The sequence below is a fragment of the Pygocentrus nattereri genome, chromosome 1, assembly GCF_015220715.1.
Source record: "Pygocentrus nattereri isolate fPygNat1 chromosome 1, fPygNat1.pri, whole genome shotgun sequence".
Classification (NCBI taxonomy): domain Eukaryota; kingdom Metazoa; phylum Chordata; class Actinopteri; order Characiformes; family Serrasalmidae; genus Pygocentrus; species Pygocentrus nattereri.
Genome location: NC_051211.1, coordinates 7,519,115 through 7,546,500, shown reverse-complemented (window position 1 = coordinate 7,546,500; position 27,386 = coordinate 7,519,115). Strand labels below are relative to the sequence as shown.

Genomic DNA, 27,386 nt, shown 5'->3' with positions numbered 1-27,386 from the left:
TGGGGATCAATAAAAACAAACTAACAAGACATTTATTTGGAGGATTCTTGTTTTAAAATGATTAAGTGCTGAGTGCATTTTCCAACCCACAGGCAAAACACAATCTTCTCAACAGAATAGCATCCAAACAGAATGAACAGGAGGGAATACTTTGTGTGCCACTAATCAAAATAACATGGAACTGTAGCAAGAAAAGAAACTCTGATAAAAAAAAAAAAAAAAAAAAAAAAAAAACGTGGTGAATGAAAAGTCTGTTAAGAAAAAGAAAAGAAGTTGATGTATGAAAATGAGCCTAAGATTCCTTATCCTTACAGTAAGCTCTGTTGAGACTAAGGGGCAAGTCTCTGTATGGTTTCATCCCATTTACCAAGACCAGAAACAAAGTGGTAGTTTCAGGCCCTGCTGCCCTGCCTGTTGGTTGCTACGGTTACCTGCTGCTGCGCTTGGCGCGGGCTCGTGCGTAATAGGCCTCATAGGATTTGGGTTTCAACTCTAGAGCCCTGGAGGCAAACTCCTCCGCCATGCCAAAGTCCTGCAAGCAACAACAGGGCCAACAGTCATACACAGAGCCATACATGGAGGAATATGGAGCCAGTCTCACACACCCATGCACACACCCACACACAAATCTCTGATTCAGTTTGATTAAGATTCTATAATTAACCAATTGCTGCACCACAAAATCTCACATTTCACCAGAAATATTCTTGTAACTGAACTATTTATACAGGACTGGAATATACAGTGCAAAAGTCATAGACCACCCATCATTTATTTAACCTCTTGTCAAAAAAGCCATTAAGTACAGGAAAAAAAACTAACTATATTTGACAGAAAATTGCTCTGAGTCCTAAACAAGTGAATGTTGTGTTTTCAGCATTTAGTGTGTCCACTTTTTACCTTTATTACAGTTTCCTTTTTTCCTCTGCAGGAGACTTGTGTTCAGATTTCCAAAGAAATCTGCAGGGATATTTTTTCACACCTTCAAAGTTCAGTCTTAGAAGTTGGTTGCTCTCTGACTCCCATGATCCAAGTAATTCCAAACATATTCAGTGATGTTGAGGTGTGGACTATGGTGTGGTCAATCTATTGCTCTGAAAGCACCAGCAGCTTCTGTATTTGTCTTTTTTGTCTCTTGTTTCTTTGTCTCAGTAAGGTCTTCTTGACAGCTACACATCCTTTCAGGCTCATAGTGTTGAGTTGTCTTCTCACAGTGGAAAGATGGACAGAAACACCTGTGGATTTGGAGCTTGCTTTTCTCCTCTCTCTCAAAGATGAAAGCCTTATGTGTTGTTTATCTGATAGGGACAGTTGTGGTGGTCTAGCAGGTCTTGATGTTGGGAGCTTCATTTTCTCTAATCATTCATTCAAGTCCTGTTTTTGTTTTTTTGTTTTTTTTTTTTTACTTTGACTTTCCCCTTCCTTATGCATGTGGATTGTCTCATATGTCCTCAGAAATATCTCCGGAAAAAATAATAACTTGTACTTTATGGCTTTTTGACTGGAAATTACATCAATGACTGGTCGTCTCTGACTATTGACAGTAGTGCAGATGATGCCACCTTAATTTTTTTTAACCCCTACACACACATACACGCAGTCAAAGACGCATACATACACACACACATACAATCCATCTCGATCTGGCAGTGATATTTGTACATGAATACAACAATAACACATTGAACAGACACATTTAAACACACAAATGTGTAAATATGACAAATTGAAATGTGGAAATGTTACACAGTCATACACACTCATAAATGACTGAATACACACACATCTATACGCTCTACGGGGACAGCTGGACGACGTAAATATTCTTTAACACTAAGCTGAATAATCTAGGCTAGACTCTGTTCTTTACATAGACCTGAAAAGCTCATGATCTGACAAAACAAACCAAAACAAGGTGACAAGGATGGCAAGTGATGATGTTTGTCGATGTTTGCATCAGTTTCTCTGGACAGCCTGAAATTAGTTTGATTTCAGCGAGACTCAAAATACACTCAGGGTTCCACTAACACCCACTTCAGAAAGTGCACGAGTGCCTTTCGTAATATAACCACCACTAAATTGAAATAAACAGTGATTTGCATAAAAGTAAAAACCATAAAAATGGATAATCCTGGTTCTAAGATCTGATTGACTGAGCCTACTCAAATACACAAACGTATTACAATCACTGAATTCTGCATTAATGTGCCAAGTTATCAAAGACCATTGGGATGGTAATAATGTCAGCTTTGTTGACTGGCAACCACAGCCTACAGATGACAACAACGCAAACCGCTCTGCCCACATGTGTTCATCTTAGCAACTCTTGCAAGGCTGGACAAGCTTTAATGAGAAACTGTAGAAATAAGAAGAGCTGCTACATAATGCTATATATCCAGGTATACAATTCTCTGCTATAGAGCTGGACTGTGATGCTGTCGCTAATTGAAACTAGGCAGGACAAAATAGTCACAATGCTAACATTAGCGTAACTGCCCAGAAAAATGAACTACATCTAATTTGTTTTAACATTGTGCTCTTTCACATATATAAAAATAAATGTAATTGAAAATGAAATTAATAACACTCTAAATTGAGGTATTTTTCTCGTTATGTTAAATGGGATTTTTTGCCAACGTTCTGTGAAGCCAACCTTTGCGACAGTTGCTGGAGAAGAGCACAGTTGAAGGTGAAGCCTGGATAATTGTTTACTACAATTATTATTATGTAATAAAAATACTAAGTTATTTACGTTTCGTCTGCTTCGCATTATGCCTCTAAACACTGCTTTACCACAGTAAAACCACTATAATGTGTGATCTCTCATTACTTTATAATACTCATCTAACATACATGTGTTAGTATCAAGTGGAATACATACCAGATTTCAATTGCAAGAGAAAAGGAGCAAAATGCCCAGATTTAGCCTAATCATAGATTTGGATTTTCAACAGAGAATCCTGAAGCACTTTGTATTTTATATCCATGACTGGAATAAGCCTCAAACGTCTTGTTGCTCTAAGGTAACTTCGGTACATATAAACAGTGACTGAGATCCCAGAGTTTTGCAGGCAATTCAACAAGAGCAGAGAGACAGAACTGAAGAGCAGAGAGAGAGTGTAGTTGCGGGTGGTTACTAACGTTCATTTTCCTGCGGCAGCGGGACAGGTTGAGCAGCAGGGAGACTTTGAGCTCTCTGAAGGTTTTAAGGTCCTCCGTGAAGCCCTCTCGGGGAAATTTCTTCAGGGCATACTGATAGCGCTGAGCTGCCTCTTTCACCTTCCCTTTCTGTCAGCAATGAGGGAACATGTGAATCCATTAGAACAGCTAAATACACTCCTCAATTTCAGTTCTAAATAATTGTGACTACTTCTGACTGTGGCTAGAACTTTAGCCATTAAAAGGCAAAGTTTGGAGAAAAATCATTTTCCCTTAAAAGTAGAACATCAGCTACATGTTCTCTCTCAGAGATTTTTTTCTCTAATATTTGCACTGGAGCTATCAGGCTAATGTCAATAAAATTGACAAAAATGTAGACAAAATTCATCTCATCTCATCTCCAGGCTTTTTATTTTATTGTTAGGTTATGAAACGGTACAAATACGTACTTTTCAGCTGGAAAAACATTATCTAAGGTCCACAACCTACACAGTACCTTTATTTCAAACATTGCACTTTTGTCCATAACATACAGAAACCACATCAGCAAGTCTATTTAACTTGGGCATACCGTTTGCACAATGCTAATATGCTTCTGTTATTGGCATTAGCCTTGTAGCTTCAGTGAAAAAAGCGAGATATTGTTCAGCACTGGTATAAATACACTAATCATAATGCCTGCAGAGGAACTGACCTTGTAGAATCCGTCTCCTTCCTCGATCAGCTTGCTCAGGAGGACGATCATGATGTCTGGCTTGGAGGTAGCCATTGCCCATGTCGCTGGACCTGTGCCCAACAGGACGTGTGGTGAGTTACACAACAAACAAAAGTGGCTTATCCAACACCGTGGGAACAACGGATACTACACAATCCCCTCAGAAAGAAGTCAACCCTTTATTTCTGAATGCTGAGAGACACAGAAGGTGATCTGATGCCTCTTTCTTTCTTTCTTTTTTTTTAAAGACACTGGTGAGCTAATAAAAATAATGGCTCTCAGTTCTAGTTCTGGGGCCCCCTGCCCTGCACAGTTAAGGGTTTTCCCTTCATGTTAACCTGATGATTCAGCTCTTGCAGTACTTTGAGAAGCAGGTAATTGTAGGCAATGCAGCAGAAATTTAACATCACAATACTTTTTTTTATTCCGCCGTATGTTTTCATAATACATATGTTAGGGTTTCCCAACCTGTGGGCCACAGACCACCACTGGACAGTGAAGCACCCTCTAGTGGTCTGTGGGCCTGTACTCAGGTAGGCAATGGTTTGTAGTGGGCCGGTAACGCCACTTTAAGTTGTAAAAACATAAGTGGAAAAGGATTAACTTAGGCCTAATAATTAAAAATCGAAGAATCAAACGTTTCCAAATTAGAACCAATATCAATAATAAGAGATGCATTGCACTTGCGATTTAATTAAGCATCTGTCCTGTCAGCATAATCTGCCTGTTGTAACGTCCAACTCTTTACACTCATTTCATTCCTGCAGCTTGAGTAGTGGCTGATAAAAACAACAGACAATCCATAAAATAATAGTGAAGAGATGTATTGGATTTAGTAGTAGTTAAACTAGTTGATGAACCAATGACAAAGAAGCTGTCAGGTAAAGTTTTTTATTATTATTATTATTATTATCATTATCGTTGATTGTGGCTATGCTGATTCAAAAGCCCACTGAGTGGAGTGTGGTTTACTTCAAATGAGGTGCTAAAACCCTCAAAATGCTCCAAATCACCGTCCACATCTACATCTGCCTTTTTTTCCTTGTCCCTCGTTTTTTGACATCTCTGCAAATGAATGGTTTTTTTTTTAACATGTTATGTTTTTAACATAACTGCACATTTTGTTTTCTGTGACTGAACTGAAATGAATGATCTGATCTTTTTCAGGCTCTAGTTCACAGGTCTTCAGTGTGAGCAATTAAGAAAACAAAGGCTATTCAAAAAAACTTGATTTTAGTTTTTCTGTGGGCCGCTAAGCTTTAGAATTATAAACAGGTGGGCCGTTGGGTGGAAAAGGTTGAGAACCACTGTGAGGCATATTATAACATTTAATTTTGAGACCAAGTTGGATATAATAAAATAAGTATTATATAATAGAATAAAATTACATAATGTCATAATAGACATCGCCACTTTGGTACTATTTAGTTTTCCCTGTTGCTGCTGTTGCTCTCAGGCTCTCTACAATTCATCAAAAGTTTATGGAATTGATCAATTATGATAATGATTACATAACATCCCGCTGCACACCGCTAGCAGCAGCTAGCTATGGTCAGGCATGTTGAGGAAAAAAGTGTTGTACACGGACATTCCAGAACCAGGAAAAGAAACCACTCTATTAATTGGACAAAGCGTAAACAAAGAGTTTTTGTGCCATGCATTTCATTCATAAACCCTAAACTTCACACCAGCAAAGAAGGACCTCTATAACACAACAAAGTCTGTAGATCATTGACAAAAGATCACTGACACTCAGGCTACAGACACCTCTGATAATACTGAAATCACAGTGCCTTGGTAAGAGTTCCGGGGGTTAAATGGCCAGAGAGAACAGCGGAGAAGTAACCTGGAATTTAGAGGGAGTTCAGGATTTTATATAGGGAACACTAAAGCTCTGGGTTAGGACAGCAGTAGGGTTAAGAGCAGGCAGGCACTGCAGAAAGCACTGTAGGCCATGCAACAAAAGGCTGTATGAGTTTGGATGGATATATTTCGGATCCAGAAACATTTGGTGTCTGATGTTTGCTTCTTGGTTTCCATTGGAGCTACAAACCAACAGCTTATCCAGAATGACACATTGTTTTCTATAGAAATGGACAAAATGTGGCTCTCGAGTGGCTGTTAGTGTTGGCATTGTCAAGAGATTGCAAGTTCAATCCTCAGTGATTGAGTCTCTCTGGGTGGGTAGGAATGTTAGCCAACATAAGCATTTGTTAGCTGATGTAACAGAACTGGCAGTTAGTGTGGTGTCCTGCGAGCATGTTGAGCTGTTTAATGGCTGGGCTAGCACATGCTTCCTTCTGTCTCAGAGGCATACAGTTTGCATGAGGCTAAGTGATGTGATATTAGCTTCCATTGCTTGTTGGCTACTTGAGCATCATAGCTCTAGCGCAACACTAAAGGAGCAAACTTGAGACACCAACTGTGTCTTGGCTGATCAGCAACATTTGGGGTAATGGGAAAAACTGTCAATTTGATTTAAACCCAGCAGACTCATGCACATCCAGCAGTTAGTTTTGCAGACATGCACTCATGCACTGATGAGGGCTGATGGAGGAGGGGAGCAGGCACTTCAGCACAGTGCGCTCTTGCGTCATTTTGGATATATAAACCAGATCTTATGGCATGACCTTAAAAAGGCAGTGAGTGATAAGAACGATCTTTCTGTCAAAGAGCTTTTACAAAGGCACCACACACAAGGAGAGCACAGGGAGTGGACAGATAGGAAATGGAGGGGTAGAGTTCAAGGTGGCTGAAGGGGGCATACACACAACCACACAGAGGTGAGGGGGTTACCTCGGGCCCTGCTGGGGAGGGTCTGACATCCTGCTTACGGAAAAAAGGGGGTGGGGGGGTGGGGGGTTTCAGGCAGAGAGAAAGAGAGAGATATAGGGGAGTGAATCAACCCAGAGAGAGAGAGAGAAAACAAAAATGAGAAAGACAGAGAATGAGAGCCAGAGAGATACAGAGTGAGAAATCAGAAGAATGGAAAAATGAGGGAAAAAAAGGAGAGGGAGAGGGGGAAGAAGAAGAAAAGGAAATAGTGAGGGAGAGGAAAAGCAGGGAGAACGTGTGAGAGGGTGTTGAATTGAGAGATGTGAAGAAATGTGAGATGGGAGAGGAAGAGCAGTGAGCAGCAGAGGCACAGAACCAGGCAGCAAGGTTAGCATTAGCGTTAGCATCAGCAGCAGCTCTCACACACCAGTCTCTCTCAGTGCAGGCGGGAGGGCGGGGCAGCGGTCAGTTACATACTGCTGGACACACAGAAATGGGATTCTATCTCTAGTGTTAGTAATTTCACACGAGTCCATTCAGTTCAACTTCAGTCCTACCGAAAATTGGCCTTCACTATGATGCTTGTAAAAAGATCTTTCAAATAATTCATTAAATTCACCATGTCTTGGTGAACTGAATGTGAACTGACCCCAAATTTGGCACTGGAGGCCTACAAGGGTAGGTCAAGAGTTTGTAAGACTGGTGGGCTAGTGGGTTGTATTTTTATTGAAGATTAGTGTTAAATCACTCAGAAGAGTTTCAGATTTGCCCTTTTCAGTCACAGCCAAGGATCTGCTTTGAGCGGTTTTACTGAAAAGGACAGAGCTATTTGTATTGAAGAGAAGGAATCTGTACAAAACCTTTGGGTTCTAAGGTACGACGCTGGTGACCTCAGACATAAGGAGACTTGGCTCAACTCTACATTCAAATGCTACTCATTAATATGCTACAATTTTTATACACATACAGTATCGTGAAAAAGTCTTAGGCAATACATGTTCATTTGTTTAGAAAACACTATATATTAAAATAGTTGAGAATTAACTAATTATTTTGAAAAAAAGTTGTAATTGTGTACTGTGAGCTAGTATGAAGAACACATATAATACCGCACTGCCACAAAGAGAGGTTTGGAAATGGTTGATCAAGTACACTAATGTGTAAAAGCATTATGCACTATATCAATTTCATTTATATTTATTTTAATACTAGTGTTTTTTCTGAGCAAATAATCATGCACTGTCCAGATAAAAAGCTTTTTAAATATAAGTTTCATAGGGGGTTAAAAAGTTTGCACTATATATTGTGTATATACTGAAAAAGTACAGAGCCTTTAACTACTGAAGTATACCATCTATACACTATACATCTATACCATACAGAGACTCTGTGAATGCTAGTCTTATTTCATCTCCGTTTTCACTCCCTTTCAATACATGTCAGTCTTCCCCTTCTCTCTCACCTATCTTGGCCCCCTTCTTCAGCAGTGCTACCACTACCGATGTGTTTCTGCAGCCCACCGCACGGTCCAGAGGCCGCATGCCGCTGTAGTCCACATGCTCAATCATCGCGCCATGATCCACCAAAAACTGCACCTAAACACAAACACACAGCAGGAAAAACAAAGGATCAGTATCTCCTCATTGCATTTATACAGATATAAAGATAACAATACTATTATTAACAATCAACCAAACAGAACCAACCAAACCAACAGAATAATGTAAAAATAATAATAATAATGCCACAGGAGACACTCAATAACAATAACAACACTCCACATGGCCGGGTCTATTAGCAAGTTTGGCGCTTCTATGAGTGTGAGGTGGATTGGAACAAGGCTACTGTTACTGAGGTAGCTTTGGGTCATCTAGTTACAGAAGGCCATTCACTCCACAGTCACTGACAGACTGTCAAAACTGCACACTGCAGATTCATACTGGATTACATTTACATTTACATTTATGGCATTTGGCTGACGCTCTTATCCAGAGCGACTTACAATTTGATCATTTTACACAGGAAGGCGAAGGCGGTGTTAGGAGTCTTGCCCAAGGACTCTTATTGGTATAGTGTAGGGTGCTTACCCAGGTGGGGATTGAACCCCAGTCTACAGCATAGAAGATAGAGGTGTTAACCACTACACTAACCAACCACGTACGGATTAAGATCACGTTGGTAATTATTCAAATTCTATAATTCCCCCAGGAAACTTCCATAGGGTTCTGAGTTTATTCAGTCAACTGACCATCCAACTGACAAATCAAATTACTTGGAATACATTATTTTTTGCCATGAGTATATAACCATGCAGTGATTAGAAATGTTCTCACCACTTCTGAGTCTCCATAGAAGGCGGCAAGGTCTAGTGGGGTGCGTCCACTCTTGTCTGCATGAGCGGTGGCTGCACCCCTCTCCACCAGCACACGCACCAATGGGAGGTGGCCTTTCAGACATGCCCAGCTGAGTGCGGTAAGACCTTCCTTGTCCATGAGAGCCAATGAGGCACCTGTGGGCAGAGTTACAAACATAAGACAGCGAAATTTCAGTTTCAGTTTCACTCAGCCACAGTGTTTTCCCTGCTATAAACACACTGACTTGAATCTGGTGTGTTATAAGAGGTATGTTAGGCCATGTTTGCCTGGTACTGTTCTGATTGGCTGCCACATACTGCTAATTAACAGTTAAACAAATTAAGTCCTTTAATAAAAAAAAAAAAAACTTCAGGAACAACACTCCCATCACTCCATTGTGAAAAATCTTGTAGGCTGATTAGGAAATTAAATATATAAAGCCGCTTTTACACTAAATGGTACTGACTCGATTTGGCTCAGGTGACCTCGCTTTTGGTACCAGCTACTTAGTTTTCCACTGCAGATTTATTACTCCCTCAATTTAGCTGGTTGTCATAGCGATGCCAAACAAAACTGCAGACTTAAAGCACAGAATTTTGTTCAGAATAGCCTGATGGCAACAAAATGACTGCTGACCGAAAAGGAAGAGAAATACTACATCAGAGTTCAGACGACCCAGGTCTGTGTTTAGTGTGCATGCTGTGTGAGTGTGTTGTGAGGACAGACTGACCTTGTCCAAGAAGGAACTCTGCTGTGGCCAGATGACCCTCAGAAGCGGCCACCATGAGAGGAGTCCGACCCTGTTTATCCGCCATGTTCACGTCCGCCCCATGATTCTGCAGGAGTTCCACAATCTACAGAGACAGATAGACACACACACACACACATACACACACACACACACGTTTTCAGCACCATAATAAATACAACAGCAACCACACAACTTTTTAATTGTGTGGCAAATTCATTTAAGTTGAATTTCATTATGTTATTTTAAAATGAAAAAGGATGTGAGGTGTGTGTCTCTTTGTGTGTCCTACCTGCCAGTGTCCCTGGCGGACAGCGCTGAACAGAGGGACAATGCCATGGCGGTTGGCCTGAGACACAGCGGCCCCCTGCTCCAACAACAACCTACACACATCCAACTTCCCCCTACCAGCTGCTGCTGTTAGAGCTGAGACACAGAGAGAAAGACGAAGAAAATAGAAAAAGAAAATGTGATAAAACTATAACTCTTACTCATGACACTATAATATGTTCTGTAACAGACGTTCCAGTGCAGAGTTTGATTGTTGGTCAGCATGAAGTGCACCTTTTCTGTTATCAACATGTAGTAATTTTCAAATGCAATCAAAGCTCAGTGTGAAGTTAGTAATGCATTAAAGGGGAATACCATGATTTTTGTGCTTGAATTTGTGCATAATTAATTTCTTACATTGTGAACAAGTCATTCAGAGTGGTTTGATGTGAAATGCTCCGTTCTAGAGCTACTTGGTCAAAACTGAGTCAGAATTGTGCACAGTGGTGGTGATGGAAACCACGCGTCTGAGGAGTTTAATGCTTCTACACAGAAATATACAAAATAATTATAAGCGCACTGCCTCATGCCAAGACATTGTTTTATGATAATTTAGAGAGAAGGATTTGGCCCAAAACATATTTTTTATGTTTTTTTATAGGGTGATTTAAGGCAATACAATCCCTAAAGAAAACTTATTTTTTTATTTACACGACTATTTTACCATCAACGTTATAGTTCCGAACACGTGTTAGTTCACTGGTCATGTTGTATAGTAAAGATGAATATGTGTGTGGTATAGTTAGTCTGTACATTTCTCTGCAATGTACCATTTCACTTCCAACCACTGAATCACTTTCCTACATCTCACTGATTGAACCGTGGAGAAAGTTTGAAGAAAAATAAAAATCAGAGAAATTCATCTTTACAGCCATAAAAAAGATATTTCACCCATACACACGCCACAGGGCTGCTACCTGACCAGGGCCTGACCTGGCCAATCAGAATATCAGGTTTTCATATACAACATCTTGCTCAGGTTGTGCTTGGGTTTTTTTTCTTCTAATGAGTGATTTTAGATTCATTTTTATTTGAATATTCCTACATACATTTTGTGCATCCTAATTAAATTTAACAATTGCCCTCCTTCCTGCAGATGTACACACACACACACACACACACACACACACACACACACACACACACACACACACCCCTCACCTGTTTCCCCCCACAGTGTGTCAAAGCTGTTGATCTGCGCACGCTCCTCCTCTTCCTCATCTTTCTCTGGGAGATCCAGTAGGTATGATGCAATCTACACAACACACAAACAGGAATATGAACTTATGTGTGTACCTCAGTATAACCAATAAAAGACACTGCTACCTGGGCCAGTTAGTCTAAATGTACAGTGGGGTCTCGAAGTCTGGGACCACATAAAAATCTGTTTTTTTTTTTTTGTTTTATGCTGAAGAACATGTTCAGACGACTCTCGGGTGGATCTAATGTGATCTTCAGCAGTTTTTGCACAAATTTGGGGTGTCCAGCTTATGCACACGCCATCAATAAAGCAAAAGTGGGACATACTAAATAATTCTAAAATTCATGTTAATATTTCAAAAAATCTGCTTTTCGCTCAAATTGTCAGGCTGATAACACCTTTTGCTTGTGTGTTTTCATTTTGTGTCTCAGACTTTTGGATCCCACTGTATGTGTGCGCACTTTGTATTTCTCATGCTAGTCGCTGGTGTAAGACCCTGCAGTGTACCTCAGTATAACCCATGCTAGCTGCTGCTATCAGGGCCTGTTGGACCGCATGGCTCTTGCTGAAGGTTGAGGACTCCTGCTCGTCTGAGCTCCAGTCGCACTGCACCAGATACTTCACCACCTCTAGGTGGCCTCGCAGTGCTGCCTGAACCAGAGCACACTGCCCGTTCCTGTCCACATGATCCACCTGCACACAAAACACTGTGAGCATTTCTGTGCTTTTCCAAATATCTGTGCTAATTTACACAGTTTTCACCAAATGCCGTCAATCAGCCATGTTTGGTGTCTGAGGTTTGCTTTAGTTCTGCACTGGAGCGGTGAGGTCAATGTAGCTAACAAGTGAAGGTTTGTTATCAATTAACACCATGCAAACTGCACTCCTAGATCATCTCACAATTGGTGGGCACCTATAAAATGGACAAAAGTGTATTTCTTAGCCAAGTACAGTAGCAGCACTTCTGTCATTGGACAGAAATATTTAGAATTTTAAAAAATGTTTCTCTAATGTTCACTATTGAATACTAATTCTATCTATTATCTATTGATATTGTTATTGGTGTGTTATTGTTTTGCTATCTGGTGTCGACCAGAGATGAATGGTTTTTGCTTTTGAGTGTTGGTTCCTCTCAAAAGGTCTTATTTATCAACCATTCTTCAGAAGAATTTCTTCTCAAAACCCACTTATGTAGTTTTCATAGATTCTGGCATTCATCAATGTTTTCTTATTAGGAATTCCTTCTTAGGTAAGAACAGATTACACACACTCAAGAGCACAAAGGTGTGAACAATTCTGAGGTTAATAACACATCATGAATCTGATGTAGACTTTTTCTTAGGACCTTTCTCAAGAACACATTTAAGAAGAAACTTAGGAAGATATTGGTGAATGAGGCCCAATTGAGTTTTTACTCGCTGCTGTCACCCTTGGCTTGTTAATTGGGGCTTGGACCAGGATTTCTGTGAAGCTGCTTTGTTGTAAAAACTGTTATATGATTAAATTTTGACTTGACATTTATACTGTGGCATGTGCCTGCCCCCCCACGCAGCGGTGATGAACCTCGGCGAGGACACCGGGGAGAGAACCGCAAGTGTGGAAGGTGCGGAGCGCAAAGCCCAAGCTACCCGGACGGACGCCAGTCACGAGAGTGATGGCGGGACGAGGAGGACGAGGACGCTGGTGCCAACCATGAGAGGCACCAGAGCCAGGGGCCTGGGCGGTGGAGCAGTATGACTATATGTTTATGTATGTACAGTGTCATAAAACACATAAGCAAGTCTACTTGAGATTACTTAACTTCAAGGAAATTGTGAGATGATTTAGGCATGGGGGTCAGTAGGTGGCAACACCACCATAAAGGAATAAGGTACATGAACACGTACGCTCACCATCAAAACATAAAAGACACGTCAGTAAGGTGTTAAAAAATGTCTACTCAACATTTCCTAACAGCTAACTGCAGTTAATTTAGATAAGCAGAGGTAAAATCTATAAAATATGAAAATACAAAATATATTTCTGATCAGTATTTAGAGATGGTGATGTTTCTGATTTGGTTACTTATGAGGCCGAAAATAATGTGTGATTAAAATTCTGAGGCCAGATACTTTAGAAAATGCAATTTTACATTACAGTAGTGATACAACGGGCACAAACATTGTAGTGCCTACTTGGCCATGTGATAGTCATGGCTTACATTATATAGCACCACCACAGATGTCATGAAGCTAACTGGTGGGGTATTGCCAATGCTATATGTGAGGTGAGGGCAAACTGTGGCTTTCAGTCTTATGATTGGCTGACCGTGGCTTTCTTGGCACAGAGGGCATTGACAATAGGCAGATGGCCGGCAGCAGCAGCATAGCCCAGTGGAGTAAGACCGCTCTCTGATGCACCGTTGACGTCTGCCCCGAACTCCAGCAGCAAGGCGACCATCTCCAGGTAACCCAGGTGGGCGTGTACGCACAGTACCGGAGCGTTATTCAGCACCTCTGTACGGTAGTTCACATTAGCTCCCCCCAAAATCAACAGACGAGAGACCTGCAGAGAGAAATAGAGAGAGTGAAGAGGGATCACAAGACATCACTGGAGACAGCTTCACTACAGCTACAGTCAAAGTCGCAACATAGATAGATGGCTCTAGATACAAAGCTAGTTATATAGACAGCAACTTTATTAATGATTTACACTAACAAGAACAAAAAAAATAAAATACAAATTACAAGAAATAAAACTGAAGAAAAAAACCCCAAAAACATAAGCAACAATATTGGAATTGTAGGCCGATGCAAATATTCACTATTTCTCATTTACGTATCTGTCAATGCTGATATAGATGCTCATACATGAACATTTATCAAATGTACACATTAAGAATAGATTCAGCTGAACTACCACAACAGAGAAATTTATATCTATAGGGTAATGCAAACATGAATAAAATGCAAGTATTTTAGCATCACTCAATACTCAATACTCAGCTCTCTAACAAACATCTGCCCGCGAAACAAGGCGTGAGCTTCTCAGTGCAGCTCACTATATGGAATACTACACACTTTACTAGAGCCTCTCCACATGTTAGTTCTTAAACAACGTATTCTTTCTAACAAAATGTTTAAAATATTAGACATGATGTTAACACATCACTGTAGATATAGCAATTCTGCTGGTAAGTCTCATTCTGGAGATACAGCAGGCTGTGTGGCCTTTAATATTATTTTTACCTTTGATTTAATGAAATGTTAAGATCAGAAATGATAAGATCCTTTGAGTTTTATCAATGTTTATTACATGTTTTTTCTGTTTGATGACAGCCCTCAGATATTGCTTTTTGTTTAGTGTTCCTTACAGGAGGCTGTCAGGTTGCTCATCAAAAGTATATAGTCCATCAAAGTAGATAGTCCAAAGTTTGCTTACTACCACCCATCAGAAGTTGAAACTATTATTTTCTCCCACAAGAGCATTTTAAATCCAGCTAAGTGGGACAGGAAACCCATGGACCTGGCCACCTTATGATGGGTGCATTACCACTGAAACTGAGCACTGATCATGCATTCCTACTTACAAGGAGCATACACAACAATATGGGTTATAGACATGTGCTCAAATGCAACAGAATTCTTACATAAAATAAAAATTGAGGAAGAGATTTTAGATAAAGGCAGATATGTAGATATTATACACATATATGTATGATATAATGATATAATGGCAATAATTGCTAGGCGTATAATAAAGTACTAAATAAAGTACTAAAATAACTGCAGACTAGCCTTAACAAATGCAGTGCCTGTGTTACATAACCAAGGAGCCCCTGTTAGTCAACAAGCGTCAATAGTCTCCCCAGCTGTGGATCGACTCAATGTTATGTACTAGTGTTGTAACAAAAATTAATTTTAATGTAAGTTAATGCAACAAAATTTCATTTCAAGCAGTTTTGAACCATTTTTACTGAGCTATTTGCCATGAAATGGTCACAACATAAAAGGCAGCTTATTATTTTCAAACTGTTTAAAAAGCCCTTATGTTTTGATATGATTCACAAGTTTTTATTTCATTATTTGAAAATATAACACCCACACAGTAATGTAAAACTGCTAAGCTGTTTGGTAGAAAGTGGTGGGGTTACCTTGATGTTGGGGGTGTAGAGGTTGCGCAGGGAGGCAAGAGCAGCAGACAGACCTTCTGTACTGTAAGAAACCCACAGCCCCTGCAGCACGGACGATGAAACCCCGACTTTTTTACTCAGACCCTGTGGGACCGCAACAGCAGAACTTCTCGTCAGAATACAGCAGTGTGCTTTTTAAACTGTGCACTGGCTGATACGCTTTGAGCATGTTTTATCTAATCAGGAAAGATTCTTGAATTGAACTGAGTGTTCATTAATCATATGTACCTTAAAGATGTGTGCTTTGAGGATGTGGTGACCCAGCTCGATGGTCTGCTGTCGGTTGAGCTTGCCCTCCTGCCGGGAGAACCAGAAGGCCAGTAGTGTGTGGCCACTCCTACAGCAGAGCCAGCAGAGTAAACAGAGAGTCAGTTCTGTGCTGGTCTAAGGTTGTAGTGCAATACAAACCTAAAGCATAAAACTTGTTCAGCAGAGGGAAACAGGCCTTTTTGTTTCTAAACTCTGCCAGCACTGTAGTAATACTCTTATTGCACTACGTTTTGGCTGGAAACAAAAGGGTTGAATTCTTCCTGAAGGGTTAAAATTGGAAAAAAATGATCCAATCAGGATTCTTTCTCTGTGGAATCTAGGTAGGTACAGCCAAGTGAGCTCTCCTATTGGTTAGGACAGGGGTTGTTTTTTAGGCCCTTTCACCCAATTGAAATTCATAATCAATGTAAAGCTGCACTCAGACTGCTGTATTTTTTAGAAAGCTCAGCACACTTCAGCCTCTTGTTTTCTACTGACTGATGCATCTGAAGTTCACAGATTCGCTCACTTAAAGTTCAGCTAGATGAACTCAGTGTGAAGCAAAACTTAACACTCCAGCAAACTTATTCAGTCCTCATGTTCCTTTCCATTTAAGTGAACTGGCTGATTTCAGCAGACATATTTTACTCAGGTTCAGTTTGACTGCAGCTTTAGCCTCAGCTGTTCATCAGAGCCTTCATGCATTTTTCTGTGATTTATAAGGTATATGACTCCATAGCATCATTCTTGTGACTCTGGGACCCCCCAAATGGGCCATGAATTCCAAGTTAAACTGGGTTAGGACTTCAGGAGCTGAACTGCCAGATTATCCACAAATACAAGAAAAGACACATTTTGATTTCAGTGGGACCAAATTTGTGAGAGAAAAAACAGCGCACTCGATCTTCTGGAAGTCCTACGAGTCACTGACTGGGAGTACAACTGTCACCTGACCAAAGCATTTTTGTCAAATGTTTAAATGGAAAAACGTGGCAGATCTGTGCCAGGATTCTTTATTAAAACTACTACAAGGTAAAATATATGTTAATGTCTATAAAAGCTTCAAGCTTCCTGTCATTTATCGAGGACAGCCATAAAATGTTCATGGAATTGCTGTTAGCTTAGCGCTAACATGACATGCTAGAGGAATCCCATAGGGGCTTTGTCAGAATTATCATTATAATAAACTTTTTTTCCTTGTTTTTGACAAGATTTTGTCAATTTATGGCCCAAACTGAAGCCTAGCTCTAATAAATCACTGCAACTACAAAAAAATGTTATATAATTCTCATGCTCTTTCTCAATACATCTAAGCTACTTCTGAAAGGCCCCAGCACTACACCCAACTCAACTCTTAGAGCTTAGTAATCAACTGAGTTAGAGAAAACACTACACTCTGCAGTACTGTGAGCCTCCACAACTGGACTAGGACACGAATAGTTAAATGTAAGTGTTCTTCATTCCAGTCTTCAAGACACTCATGCGTTACACAGGTTTTTCCCTCATTCGGCTCATAGACGTGCTGATAATTACAGGACTGGAGTTGTGTCAGGTATATTAAAACAGGGAAAACAGAATAATGTGCAGAGTAAGCAGCCTCCACAAGTGGAAATCCACTCCCTCTGACCCTTTGTCTTCTGACCTGGGGTCGCACAGGAATTTGGTCTTCTCTCCATCTTCCCTCCAGATCAGCCACTCTCTGAAGGATGGATGTACAAACATGCGCGTACCATCGCGCCTTTTCACCAGAAATGGTGAGAGGTGCTCTGTGCGCTGCTGGAAGTCGTCCCAGTCGAGTACAGCACCCCGCACAGCCCCAGCGTTCACTGCCCCGAACGCCTGCTCGTCCGTGAGTGGGTGGAGCGAGGCTACGGCCACGTTCAGCAGAGGTAGAGCCCGCTCGAATGACGACTGTGTTGGAAAACGCATATTCAGCTGCAGCAGGTACACCTCTGCCAGGCTCACCGGCACCACCTGACACAAACAGACAAATAAACACACACACACACACACACACACATACACATATATATATATATATATATATATATATATATATATATATATATATATATATATATATATCAAACAGATGTATTTTTATAGCATCATTACAAATATATTCTCTTACTGATATGATTATGTCATATTATCTGCAGTTTTTTGTTTAACTGCTTGTAAAATGTTAAAGCAGACATAAAGGTAAAAAAGTGAACAAATAGATAATTATTTATAATAATAATAATAGTCCAACTGAAGCATATAATTAACATTAGATTAGTTTATGCTAACATAATGGCAGCCTGTGCTGCTATGATAACCTCATGCCATATTGTACTGTCCCTAAAGTAGGCCTTGCTGACCGCACGCAAAGGCTACACAAAGCTTACATAAATGCTATGTTAGTCTGTGTCAGACTACACTAAACTCATACCAGGCTGCACTAACCTCACACAAGGCTATGCTAACCTATATCAGACAATGCTAACATCACGGCAGGCTATTCTAACCTCAGAGCAGAGTAATCTCTTGCCACGGGCTTGACTGAATAAAAGCTCTTCTGACCTTGTAGCTGGAGCTCTTGAGTACCAGGTAGCCCTTCTCGATGAGGTCCAGTGTGAGCTTCAGGTAGAGGTAGGAGCCACGGCTCAGGCCCTTGAGGTGGGCACTGAGCTTGGCAAAGGCAGCATTGTCCAGCTTGCCGTTCAGGGCCACATTGTTCTGGATTTCCTGGCTGGAGTGCAGCCGGTGCAGAATGTAACCTTGCAGGTCTGAATCTATGGCATCGCTCTCCTCCAGCCGGTCCAGAGAGATCCGGTGGAATGGCAATGGGCGGGTCACATCCTAACAGAGAGAGAGATAGAGATAGATAGAGATAGAGAGATATAGAGAGAGAGAGAGAGAGAGAGAGAGAGAGAGAGAGAGAGAGAGAGAGAGAGAGAGAGAGAGAGAGAGAGAGACATTTAATAAGGCCTTATTTAACACATGAACCACACAGAATAAGTTTAAATCTCCTCATAATTACAGTTCTTTAGGAAATGTTTCAGTACATCATGAAACCTTAACTTTACAACAATTGTGTTCTGATTACTGTGGTATAATTCAGAATTATTTTTTAAAATATACTATGCTATTGAAATTCTTAATACAGTAGTGGAATATAGAAAATTATAACAATACATAGTGTTTTTTGTTTTGAATTTTATATTAATGAGCACCTGCGATGTGAAATATTATTACAGAATATTAATACGGATTATAATCGGTTCTAACATTTTAAAATTAGTGCGGTTGAAACGCCACATTTAAATCAATGCATAACAGGTAAGTGGATGCACTCTAGCAATGAATCACAAAATACATAATCATCATAAAGGCAACTCATGTGTTACACTACACTGAGCACAAAATACATAGATATTAAACTGTGCTGTAAGCCTAAGCACTATGACTGAGCCCATGAGTTTAAATGTAAATGGAGAATCGGGGGAGGCTCACCTGTAGGGATGTCCTGACGGTCACCATCAGTTTGAGCCAGGGTGGGAAACGCTCAATGCTTTTACACAGAAAGGAAACAATGGTGTCTCCATAATCAGGCTTATGGAACTCCGCCTCATTCAGCCCGTCAATCAAAATGATAAGATCCTCATCACATGCCACCTTCCTCTCTGAAAAACATCATCACATACCCAGTTACAGAAAGCGTCTGTGTGAGAGCATCTGCATTTCAATTTTACAAGTTATTTTTTAATGAATCCATGAATGTTAACATCTGTATGAGCACATTTCAATGTATTTTGTTTTGTTGTATATCATTTATTTTAACTGATGTTTGTGCATCTACAGTCAGAGACCACCCTTCCTTCAGTTAATTTCATGTACAAAGTACAAATTATTCATTTTTCAGGAGATTTTGAGGACATTACATATAAAACAATCCACTTGCATAAGGAAGGAGAAAATCAAAGGACAACAGGTGAAAAAACAGGTTTCCAAAACTAAAACTAAAAGTAAAAATCACTAAAAGATAAATAGAAAATGAGACTCCTGAGAACCATTCCAGACCTGGAAGACCATCAAAATGAGTCATCATCAGAAAAACACTACTTAAAACGTTCATCTTTCAGAGAGAGGAGATAATCAAGCTCCAGTCTTGCTCCAGATGTGAAAAATCCTTCATCCTTCCACTGTGAGAATACAAGGTAATGCTATGGGTCCGAAAGGATGTGTAAACAGGCAAAAAAAAAGACATTTTGCAAATCAAACAGAGAAGCTGCTGGTGTTCTTACAACAATAGAGTGACCATCCCAGAGTCCGGACAACTTCTAAGACTGAATTTTGGAGGTGTGGAAAAACATCTCTGAAAAGCACTGGAAAAAGAGCAAGTCTCATGAAAAGGATGGTGGCTGTAATAAAGGCAGAGAATTGATGCACTAAATACAAAAAAAAAAACTAAACCTAAACAAATATTTAGTTAATGGGATAATATCATTTTTTATTAAATATATGCCCTTTTATATCCCCTTGACTTGTAAAAATGAATAATTTTTTCATATTTGATGGTTTCACTGGAAATAAATGAAGTGTGGTCTTTGACTTTTGCACAGTATTGTATATGGGCATGTCTTTTTCCTGTTTATACCCCTTGTCAGAATCTCCTGCATGTACGCTGTTGCTGTGGGAATACAACCTTATACAAATATTGTACATTTTTTGGCATAATTTGAAAATACCAGATTCTTTTACATTGTGTGAAACTTTCATGATCAATGGACCAACAGAAAGTGTCAGAATGCTTGGACTATGTATGACATTAAAGTGAAGATTATTTTTTCCTTCTCCAGTAAAGTTACCATTACAGAGATATAAGGATTGATCTAGCAGCAACAATATGTTTCTCTAGGCAGTGCTGTGTTTTAGTGTGTATATGTCTGTGTAGAATCTCCAAGGTGAGTTTTTGTGTGCATACCTCTGTGCAGTAAGTGTAGAGGTTCTAACAGGCCTTTGCGGAAAGCTGTCATGGGCTCCTGGACGCAGGAGCGCAGGCTGAGCAGGCTCTGCAGGTGGGGCTGGCGCAGCAGCAGCTCGCGATAGGCTTGCAGCTGAGGAGCTCTGCACAGTAGTGCTGCAACATTGTGAACAAACTCTGGCACCAGACATGTGTAGGCATTATCTGCCTGACAGTAGTGATATGCCACCACCTAGACAAGCAGAGGGAGAGAGATTTAGCAAATCTTTATTACATGCTATATATTCTGAAGCTCCCAGACACACCTTTAAATGGATGCAACTTCTAGTCACTGCAGACACAATGTGTACACACATCTCCATAAAAAGCACTGGAAGCAGTATAAGAAAAGTTCCACATACACCTAAAGTCACATATGAGCAATGCTAAATGTCAGGTAGATGAATGATGTTCCTCGGAGCGACTGGAACATTTCTGGGATCTTTTTAAATCATGAAGCTCAACCAAGCATTTCTGGAATGAGTATGAGTAATGAAGCTCCACTGAACATGTTAGGGATGATATGGAGTGATGAAACTCCATTAAACATCTCTGGGATGAGTAGGAGTGATGAAGCTCCACTGAACATCTCTGGGATGAGTTAGAGCGATGAAGCTCCACTGAACATCTTTGAGATGAGTAGGGGTGATGAAGCTCCACTGAACATCTTTGAGATGAGTAGGAGTGATGAAGCTCCACTGAACATCTTTGAGATGAGTAGGAGTGATGAAGCTCCACTGAACATCTTTGAGATGAGTAGGAGTGATGAAGCTCCACTGAACACCTTTGAGTTGAGTAGGAGTGATGAAGCTCCATTGAACATCTCTGGGATGAGTAGGAGTGATGAAGCTCCACTGAACATCTTTAGGATGAGCTGTTTTTGATCCAGATCTAATCAGACAATGGAATGAACACCAACAGCAATGTTCCAACATTTAGTGGAAAGCCTTCCGAAAGACTGGAGGATAGTACTGCCAAACAACATCTGATTTCAGATGGGTGGACAAGTAGGCCTCTGGATACTTATGTGTCTGAACATATAGTATACATATTAAAAAAAACCTACATTAATACATAAGAGAAGAACGAGAATGAGAACCAGAAGAGTTCCTCAGAGCTTAAACCAATGGCAACACTTGCAGGCAGAGTTTAATGTAACTCAGTAGAGCTTTAATAATGGAATCAAGCATCATTGTTGCCTTATTGCAGGGTTCTTCTGCTTGGCGTCCCCCCACGAAAATAGAGTACATCAGACATGCCTCTCCCAGTGTGCATGTGGGAGAAATGTCAGAATTAAGTATGCACAGCACTGAGGGTATCTAATGGCTGAGCCAAGAGACTCCACAGCCATAAATATTTGATAAGGCAACAGAGCCGCAATAAAGCTTCATGCTTCAAAGAGCAGGAGAGAGAGAAACTATAACACATGAGAGAGAAACTACAACAAAAAGTACAGAGAGAGAGAGAGAGAGAGAGAGAGGCAATGGAAAGTGAGGATGACGGTCGATAAAATGCAAAAAAAGAGGAAAAAAAGAGGAGCTGAGAAAGAAAAAGAGAACAAAATAGACGGTGAAAGCGATGGAGAGAGAAAGCCAAACAGCTAGTGCATGAAAAAGGAAATAAGAGAGGGAGAGAGAAAGATGGATAGAGAGGTGGAGTGGACGCATGCCAGGTGATTATGTCTGCATTAGCACTGTGACAGTGAGTGATGCCTAAAGCACTGGGTTGAGCTCATTCAACATCGTGCTTCGCTAAAACAGCACTTCTCCATTTCAGCCTCGCGCCGCCCAGAGCTGGGCTGTTTTGTATTTTCCCTGCTCTGACACACCCCATACGACTGATGCAGACTGGATAATTAGCTGATGAATGGAATCAGGTGTGTCAGAACTGGGGTAAACACTGACGTGGGCAGTGTAGGTGAATCGCAGGAAATGGACTGAGACTGGGTTTGGAAAAAAGCTGCATCAGCTTAGCCGTCCTGGATGAAACGATCACAACACCGACCTCTTCATCATGTCAGGCAAAACGCTTTACATCATTAAATGAATTTGCTTTATAGCATTACAATTTGAATGTCGGCATCCCACGAATATTTACCAGCCATTTTCAAACATACGTTTTATGAGCCTACATTGCTAATATTGCTGCAATAGCTGGAAGTTTTATAAAGAGAGCCAGCAGCTGGGCCTCAGGCTGAAAATACGTTACATGTTGTCATGGCAGGTTCAGTGATGTTTTGGGCTCCATCATTTTTATTTAAAACATTAACTTAATACTGACCATATTTTGAAGGCATGGCAAATGTTCCTTTCCCTTTATGGTGAAATCAGCACTTTCATTATTAGACTCTTTGGAAGTACAAGGCTTTCCACTCTAATAAGAAAAAGCGTATCACATTAAGTGCTACAGCACTGGCTGGTAACCAAATCTGTGTGTGTCAGATTGTGGATCTTACTTGAGAGGCCAGTCTTCGGAGCGCCTCCTCCTGGCGTCTCCTCATCTCTGGAGTACCGGGGCAACTGCTGCCCCCCACAAGTGTGCCATGAGTCGACTGTGGCTGACTGAGGGGCAGAGTGTCACCATCTGTGTGTGTGTGAGTGTGTGTGAGAGAGAGAGAGCGAGAGAGAGAGAAACAAGAAATTAATAAAAAAATTAAAAAAACAGTTTGGCAATAGATTAAATTCTCAGCTTAACCCAAATGTAGTCAATTAGACAAGACATGTTTGGTGTCTGAAATTGTCTTCTTTAGTTTTGCACTGGAGCTAAAATGTGTTGAATTTTTAAGGAATCTGAAACAGACTTGATTGTATGGCTCATGACATTGTTATCTATAAAAATGGACAAAAATTTGTCGCACAGTTAAAAACAGCATCATCAGTTCAGTTCTCTTTAAGACAGCGATGGACGAATGCATGGCCTGCAGTGTCATAAACAAGTGAGTTTAAGCTTACTTAACAACTCAAAATGGTTACATAACATTATATTACATTAGATAGCTTCAGACTGCCCCCCCGATAAACTAATCCAGTCTGAATAGAGCTATAATGTTTCCATTACTTGTTAGTGACATTCATGTTGTAGCTCCAGCGAAAAGCTTAAGAAGCAAACTTAAAACATGTCCTGGCTGACTGGCTACTTCTGATGTGAAGGATGGAGAACAGTCAATTCGATTTTTCACACGTATAGATAACGGTAACAATCCAAAGTGGACCGGTAATTAAGAGCTGATTGGAGTTTTACTACATTATGGGCCAGACCAACACAATTTTACTATCATTTATTACAGACTAGGCTTAATCTACGTAAAAGAAAAACGGTGTGGTGTTCAAGGTCATTGTTGAATTATACACTGTTTAGCTACGACAGCCACTCATTGTAATACCAGGTTAAGTAATGTTAAGTAAAACCTTATTTCATAGACTGAGCTAGCTGGCTGTTTACCTATTTATGTTTAGCTCAGAGTGATATTAGCAAATAGCTAGCCAGTTATTTAGCTACTTTTGTTTAGCTAGCACACTCCAGAGAGAGTTACTTGTTGTCATATTAGATGTCCCATTTAATCACAGGGAGACTGTCTAAAATAAACACAGTAACAAGCTATTTGTGTTTTTATAACTTTAGCTGACCATAACTTTATCCAGAGGTTCCTCTCTGAAATAAAATAGTGCAAGGTCATAATCTTTGTTAAAAAAAGTAGCTATCTGCTGCTATTTGGTCTGTGCTTGGTCCGAATGGGCCTCAAACTCCTGGCAGAACTATGTAATTTCCATGATTACTCTACGCACATAAGCTGTCTATGTAGCTAACTTTAGCAGCTAGCAAAAAAAAAGCCTTTCTTACTAACTAATAATTTCAAATTTGTGTAACAATGTAGTTGAAAACATGAGGATCTATAGTCTTTACTCACGTTTGGGTGAAGAATGTGGGCTTTCCGAGGCGATCTGTCTCATACGGTTGCCGTGGCAGCTGAGTGCCACCAGACGGGAAATGATGGCCGTCTTGCCGAAGCCCACGTTACCCACGATGACAACGCCTTGATTGGTGGGCTCGCTGCCACGGAGATGGGCATCCACTTCTTGAAACAGCCATTCACGCCCCGTGAAGACAGTGTCGGGCGTCAGACTGGGCACCTCAAACAGCAGGGGCTTCAGGGCAATGTCCGGTGGGCGGTACGGGGCAAAGCGCACTGCATCGAGGGAAACATAGTAAAGGTGTGTGAATCCATTTACTCTGTGCACTCAGATTTAATGAACAGCCCTGTCAACAGAAACTATTCTGCTGAGTTTAACCCACATAACATACAGGCCAAACATTTGAAATAACATTACTTTTGTAATGCCAAACATGAAGATATCATGTGCAGTAATATCTTTAACACAGATCTAAAGGATTTAGCTAAGTGTCTGATTAAATGACTTCTGAAGAAAATTTTTTAAATCTTTCAACCTAATCTACAGGTCATGTCTGTAGTGTACGGTCAATTACCACAGACAATGGTTTTGATTTCTTTCACTGTACTTACCAAGTTTTAACTGCAACTGCCCACTGGCTTCTATTATGGGAGAGCTTTAGTCAGTAGGTAAGCCTACAGTAACATTTTTGCCTCTAAATTCGTTCCACCCATTGCAAATGTGATTCGTTGATCCCACTGTTAGTTCTTAATTAAGGTAGTGGGTAATGTGACACATTAGGCCTTTCGTTCAGCTCCTGAAGTCCTAACCAATGGGAAAGGTTATGCCTACCTAGATATTTGATTGGATCATTTTTGACTGGATGAAATTTTGTTTTCAACCTAAACTTGACATTGAAGTAAGTAGTACTACTGTTTCTGTAAAGTTTAAGCACAAGCATGATGATTCTATAAAATAGAATCTTAAAAACCCAAAGGGTTCCTCTGCTTGTACTATATGTTTCAAGTATCTCAGCAAGAGAAATGATTGCCTATGAGATATACCCACTGCTTAAGATGTACTGATGAGTGTAAATATACAAGAGCAGGACAGCTTAAGTAACTATGCTGCAGTAACCGTCTTCACCAGAGGAGGGCAGTGATGGCCACTGGCAGCCAGTCTGAACTGCAGGATGAAAGCATGTGGCTTACGCAAGCCAACGCTGCAGTGTGAAATGCCACGGATCAATGGCTCTGAGAGGCGTCTCTAAGCCTGCTGGTGTTTGATTCAGAGAGAAAAAAATCCAGCCTGAAACACTGGAACCAAGAAAAAAAAAACAAAACCCACACACCCATCACCTCGTTGCTGTCATCGTTAGATAACGGCCAAAGAAGAGCTTTATTTACAGCCACTATCTCTGCTGCTTTTCTCAAATCGCTGAATGAAAATGTCACTGGAGCTCCAAATTAGTGATTTGGTTCCAAATTTGAAAGATTATTATTATTATGCACCTTATGGCCTTAATATTCATTATGATAATCCTCATCATATGCATCCCCTCAACTGTGCTATATTAATTCCTTGAATAATCTGCATAATGCACACTTAACATTCATTACTGTAATCCTCTGCATTTTCATAATCATCATACAACCTGAATATTCATAAGGGCAGCCCTGATCATCGTAATCACAATCACAACCTAATCTTCACACTTCATTCTAATGGATTGGGGGAGGGACTGGGGGAGGGAACATGTAGATGAATCTAATCTAATATAATATAATCCTACTACACTAACACCATAGATTAGTGAATGTGAGCAATATGCAAAGGTATATTTTGTTGATTTATAAATTAGCACATATAAATGAGTATACATAAGCAAAATCCTGCATCTGCTCTTTTATCATTTTTCATTTTGTGACATAATTTGAAAAAAAAAAAGCAGTTGTGTCAAAATTTCATGATGAGCAGACCAACAGAAATGGTCCAAAATTACTTGGAAAACAAAATGTTTCCATTTACTTCCGTTAAAAGTTAAAAACCTTTTTCCTTGTCCTGTAAAGTCCAAGGTACAAGGTTTTACTCCACCAGCAACGATATGTAGAACATATTCATGTTATGTCATATTCTGGCCTATTCTGGCATTGGAAAGTTATTGGAAAAAAATTAAATATTAAACATAAATTATGCTATTATTAACAATAATGTCTGCACACATGGGACATCACAACCATCCTAACTAACAGTTTGTCGACTATGGTCAGAATTTAAGCCTCAAGCCAGTACAACTGTATATGCTGGTCTTCATGACCAAAATACACTATATTTCCAAACGTATTTGCTCATCTGCCTTCACACACATATGAACTGCAGTGAGATCCCATTCTTCCACAATGTTTAGGAGCATGTTTATGGGAATTTTTGACCGTTCTTCCAGAAGCGCATTTGTGAGGTCAGGCACTGATGTTGGACGAGAAGGCCTGGCTCACAGTCTCCACTCTAATTCATCCCAAAGATGTTCTATCGGGTTGAGGGCAGGACTCTGTGTAGGCCAGTCAAGTTCTTCCACACGAAACTGGCTCATCCATGTCTTTATGGACCTGCTTTGTGCACTGGTGCGCCGTAATGTTGGAACAGGAAGGGGCCGTCCCCAAACTGTTCCCACAAATTTGGGAGCATGAAATTGTCCAAAATCTCTTGATGCTGAAGCTTTAAGAGTTCCTTTCACTGGAACTAAGGGGCCGAGCCCGACTCCTGAAAAACAACCCCACACACCCCAT

General features: G+C 40.3%; 1 protein-coding gene across 7 annotated transcripts in view; it reads right to left on the bottom strand.

Moving 5' to 3' along the window:
- The window catches only part of tanc2a (tetratricopeptide repeat, ankyrin repeat and coiled-coil containing 2a), a 228,699-nt gene that overhangs the window by 6,626 nt on the left and 194,687 nt on the right, over positions 1-27,386 (bottom strand). For 6 of the 7 annotated variants that reach the window (XM_037533696.1, XM_037533781.1, XM_037533674.1 and 3 more), the window contains 19 exons: positions 24,618-24,896; positions 23,166-23,293; positions 20,672-20,903; positions 19,201-19,370; positions 18,268-18,546; positions 17,345-17,676; positions 15,682-15,790; positions 15,415-15,537; positions 13,590-13,826; positions 11,790-11,975; positions 11,243-11,336; positions 10,044-10,177; positions 9,734-9,857; positions 8,983-9,158; positions 8,112-8,244; positions 6,671-6,700; positions 3,854-3,945; positions 3,142-3,288; positions 432-532 (listed from right to left, as the gene is read on the bottom strand). In XM_037533696.1, coding sequence (XP_037389593.1) covers positions 432-532; positions 3,142-3,288; positions 3,854-3,945; positions 6,671-6,700; positions 8,112-8,244; positions 8,983-9,158; positions 9,734-9,857; positions 10,044-10,177; positions 11,243-11,336; positions 11,790-11,975; positions 13,590-13,826; positions 15,415-15,537; positions 15,682-15,790; positions 17,345-17,676; positions 18,268-18,546; positions 19,201-19,370; positions 20,672-20,903; positions 23,166-23,293; positions 24,618-24,896 — 3,106 coding nt within the window. The remainder of the gene's footprint in view (positions 1-431; positions 533-3,141; positions 3,289-3,853; positions 3,946-6,670; positions 6,701-8,111; positions 8,245-8,982; positions 9,159-9,733; positions 9,858-10,043; positions 10,178-11,242; positions 11,337-11,789; positions 11,976-13,589; positions 13,827-15,414; positions 15,538-15,681; positions 15,791-17,344; positions 17,677-18,267; positions 18,547-19,200; positions 19,371-20,671; positions 20,904-23,165; positions 23,294-24,617; positions 24,897-27,386) is intronic. The other variant, XM_017700561.2, reaches the window with a different exon arrangement.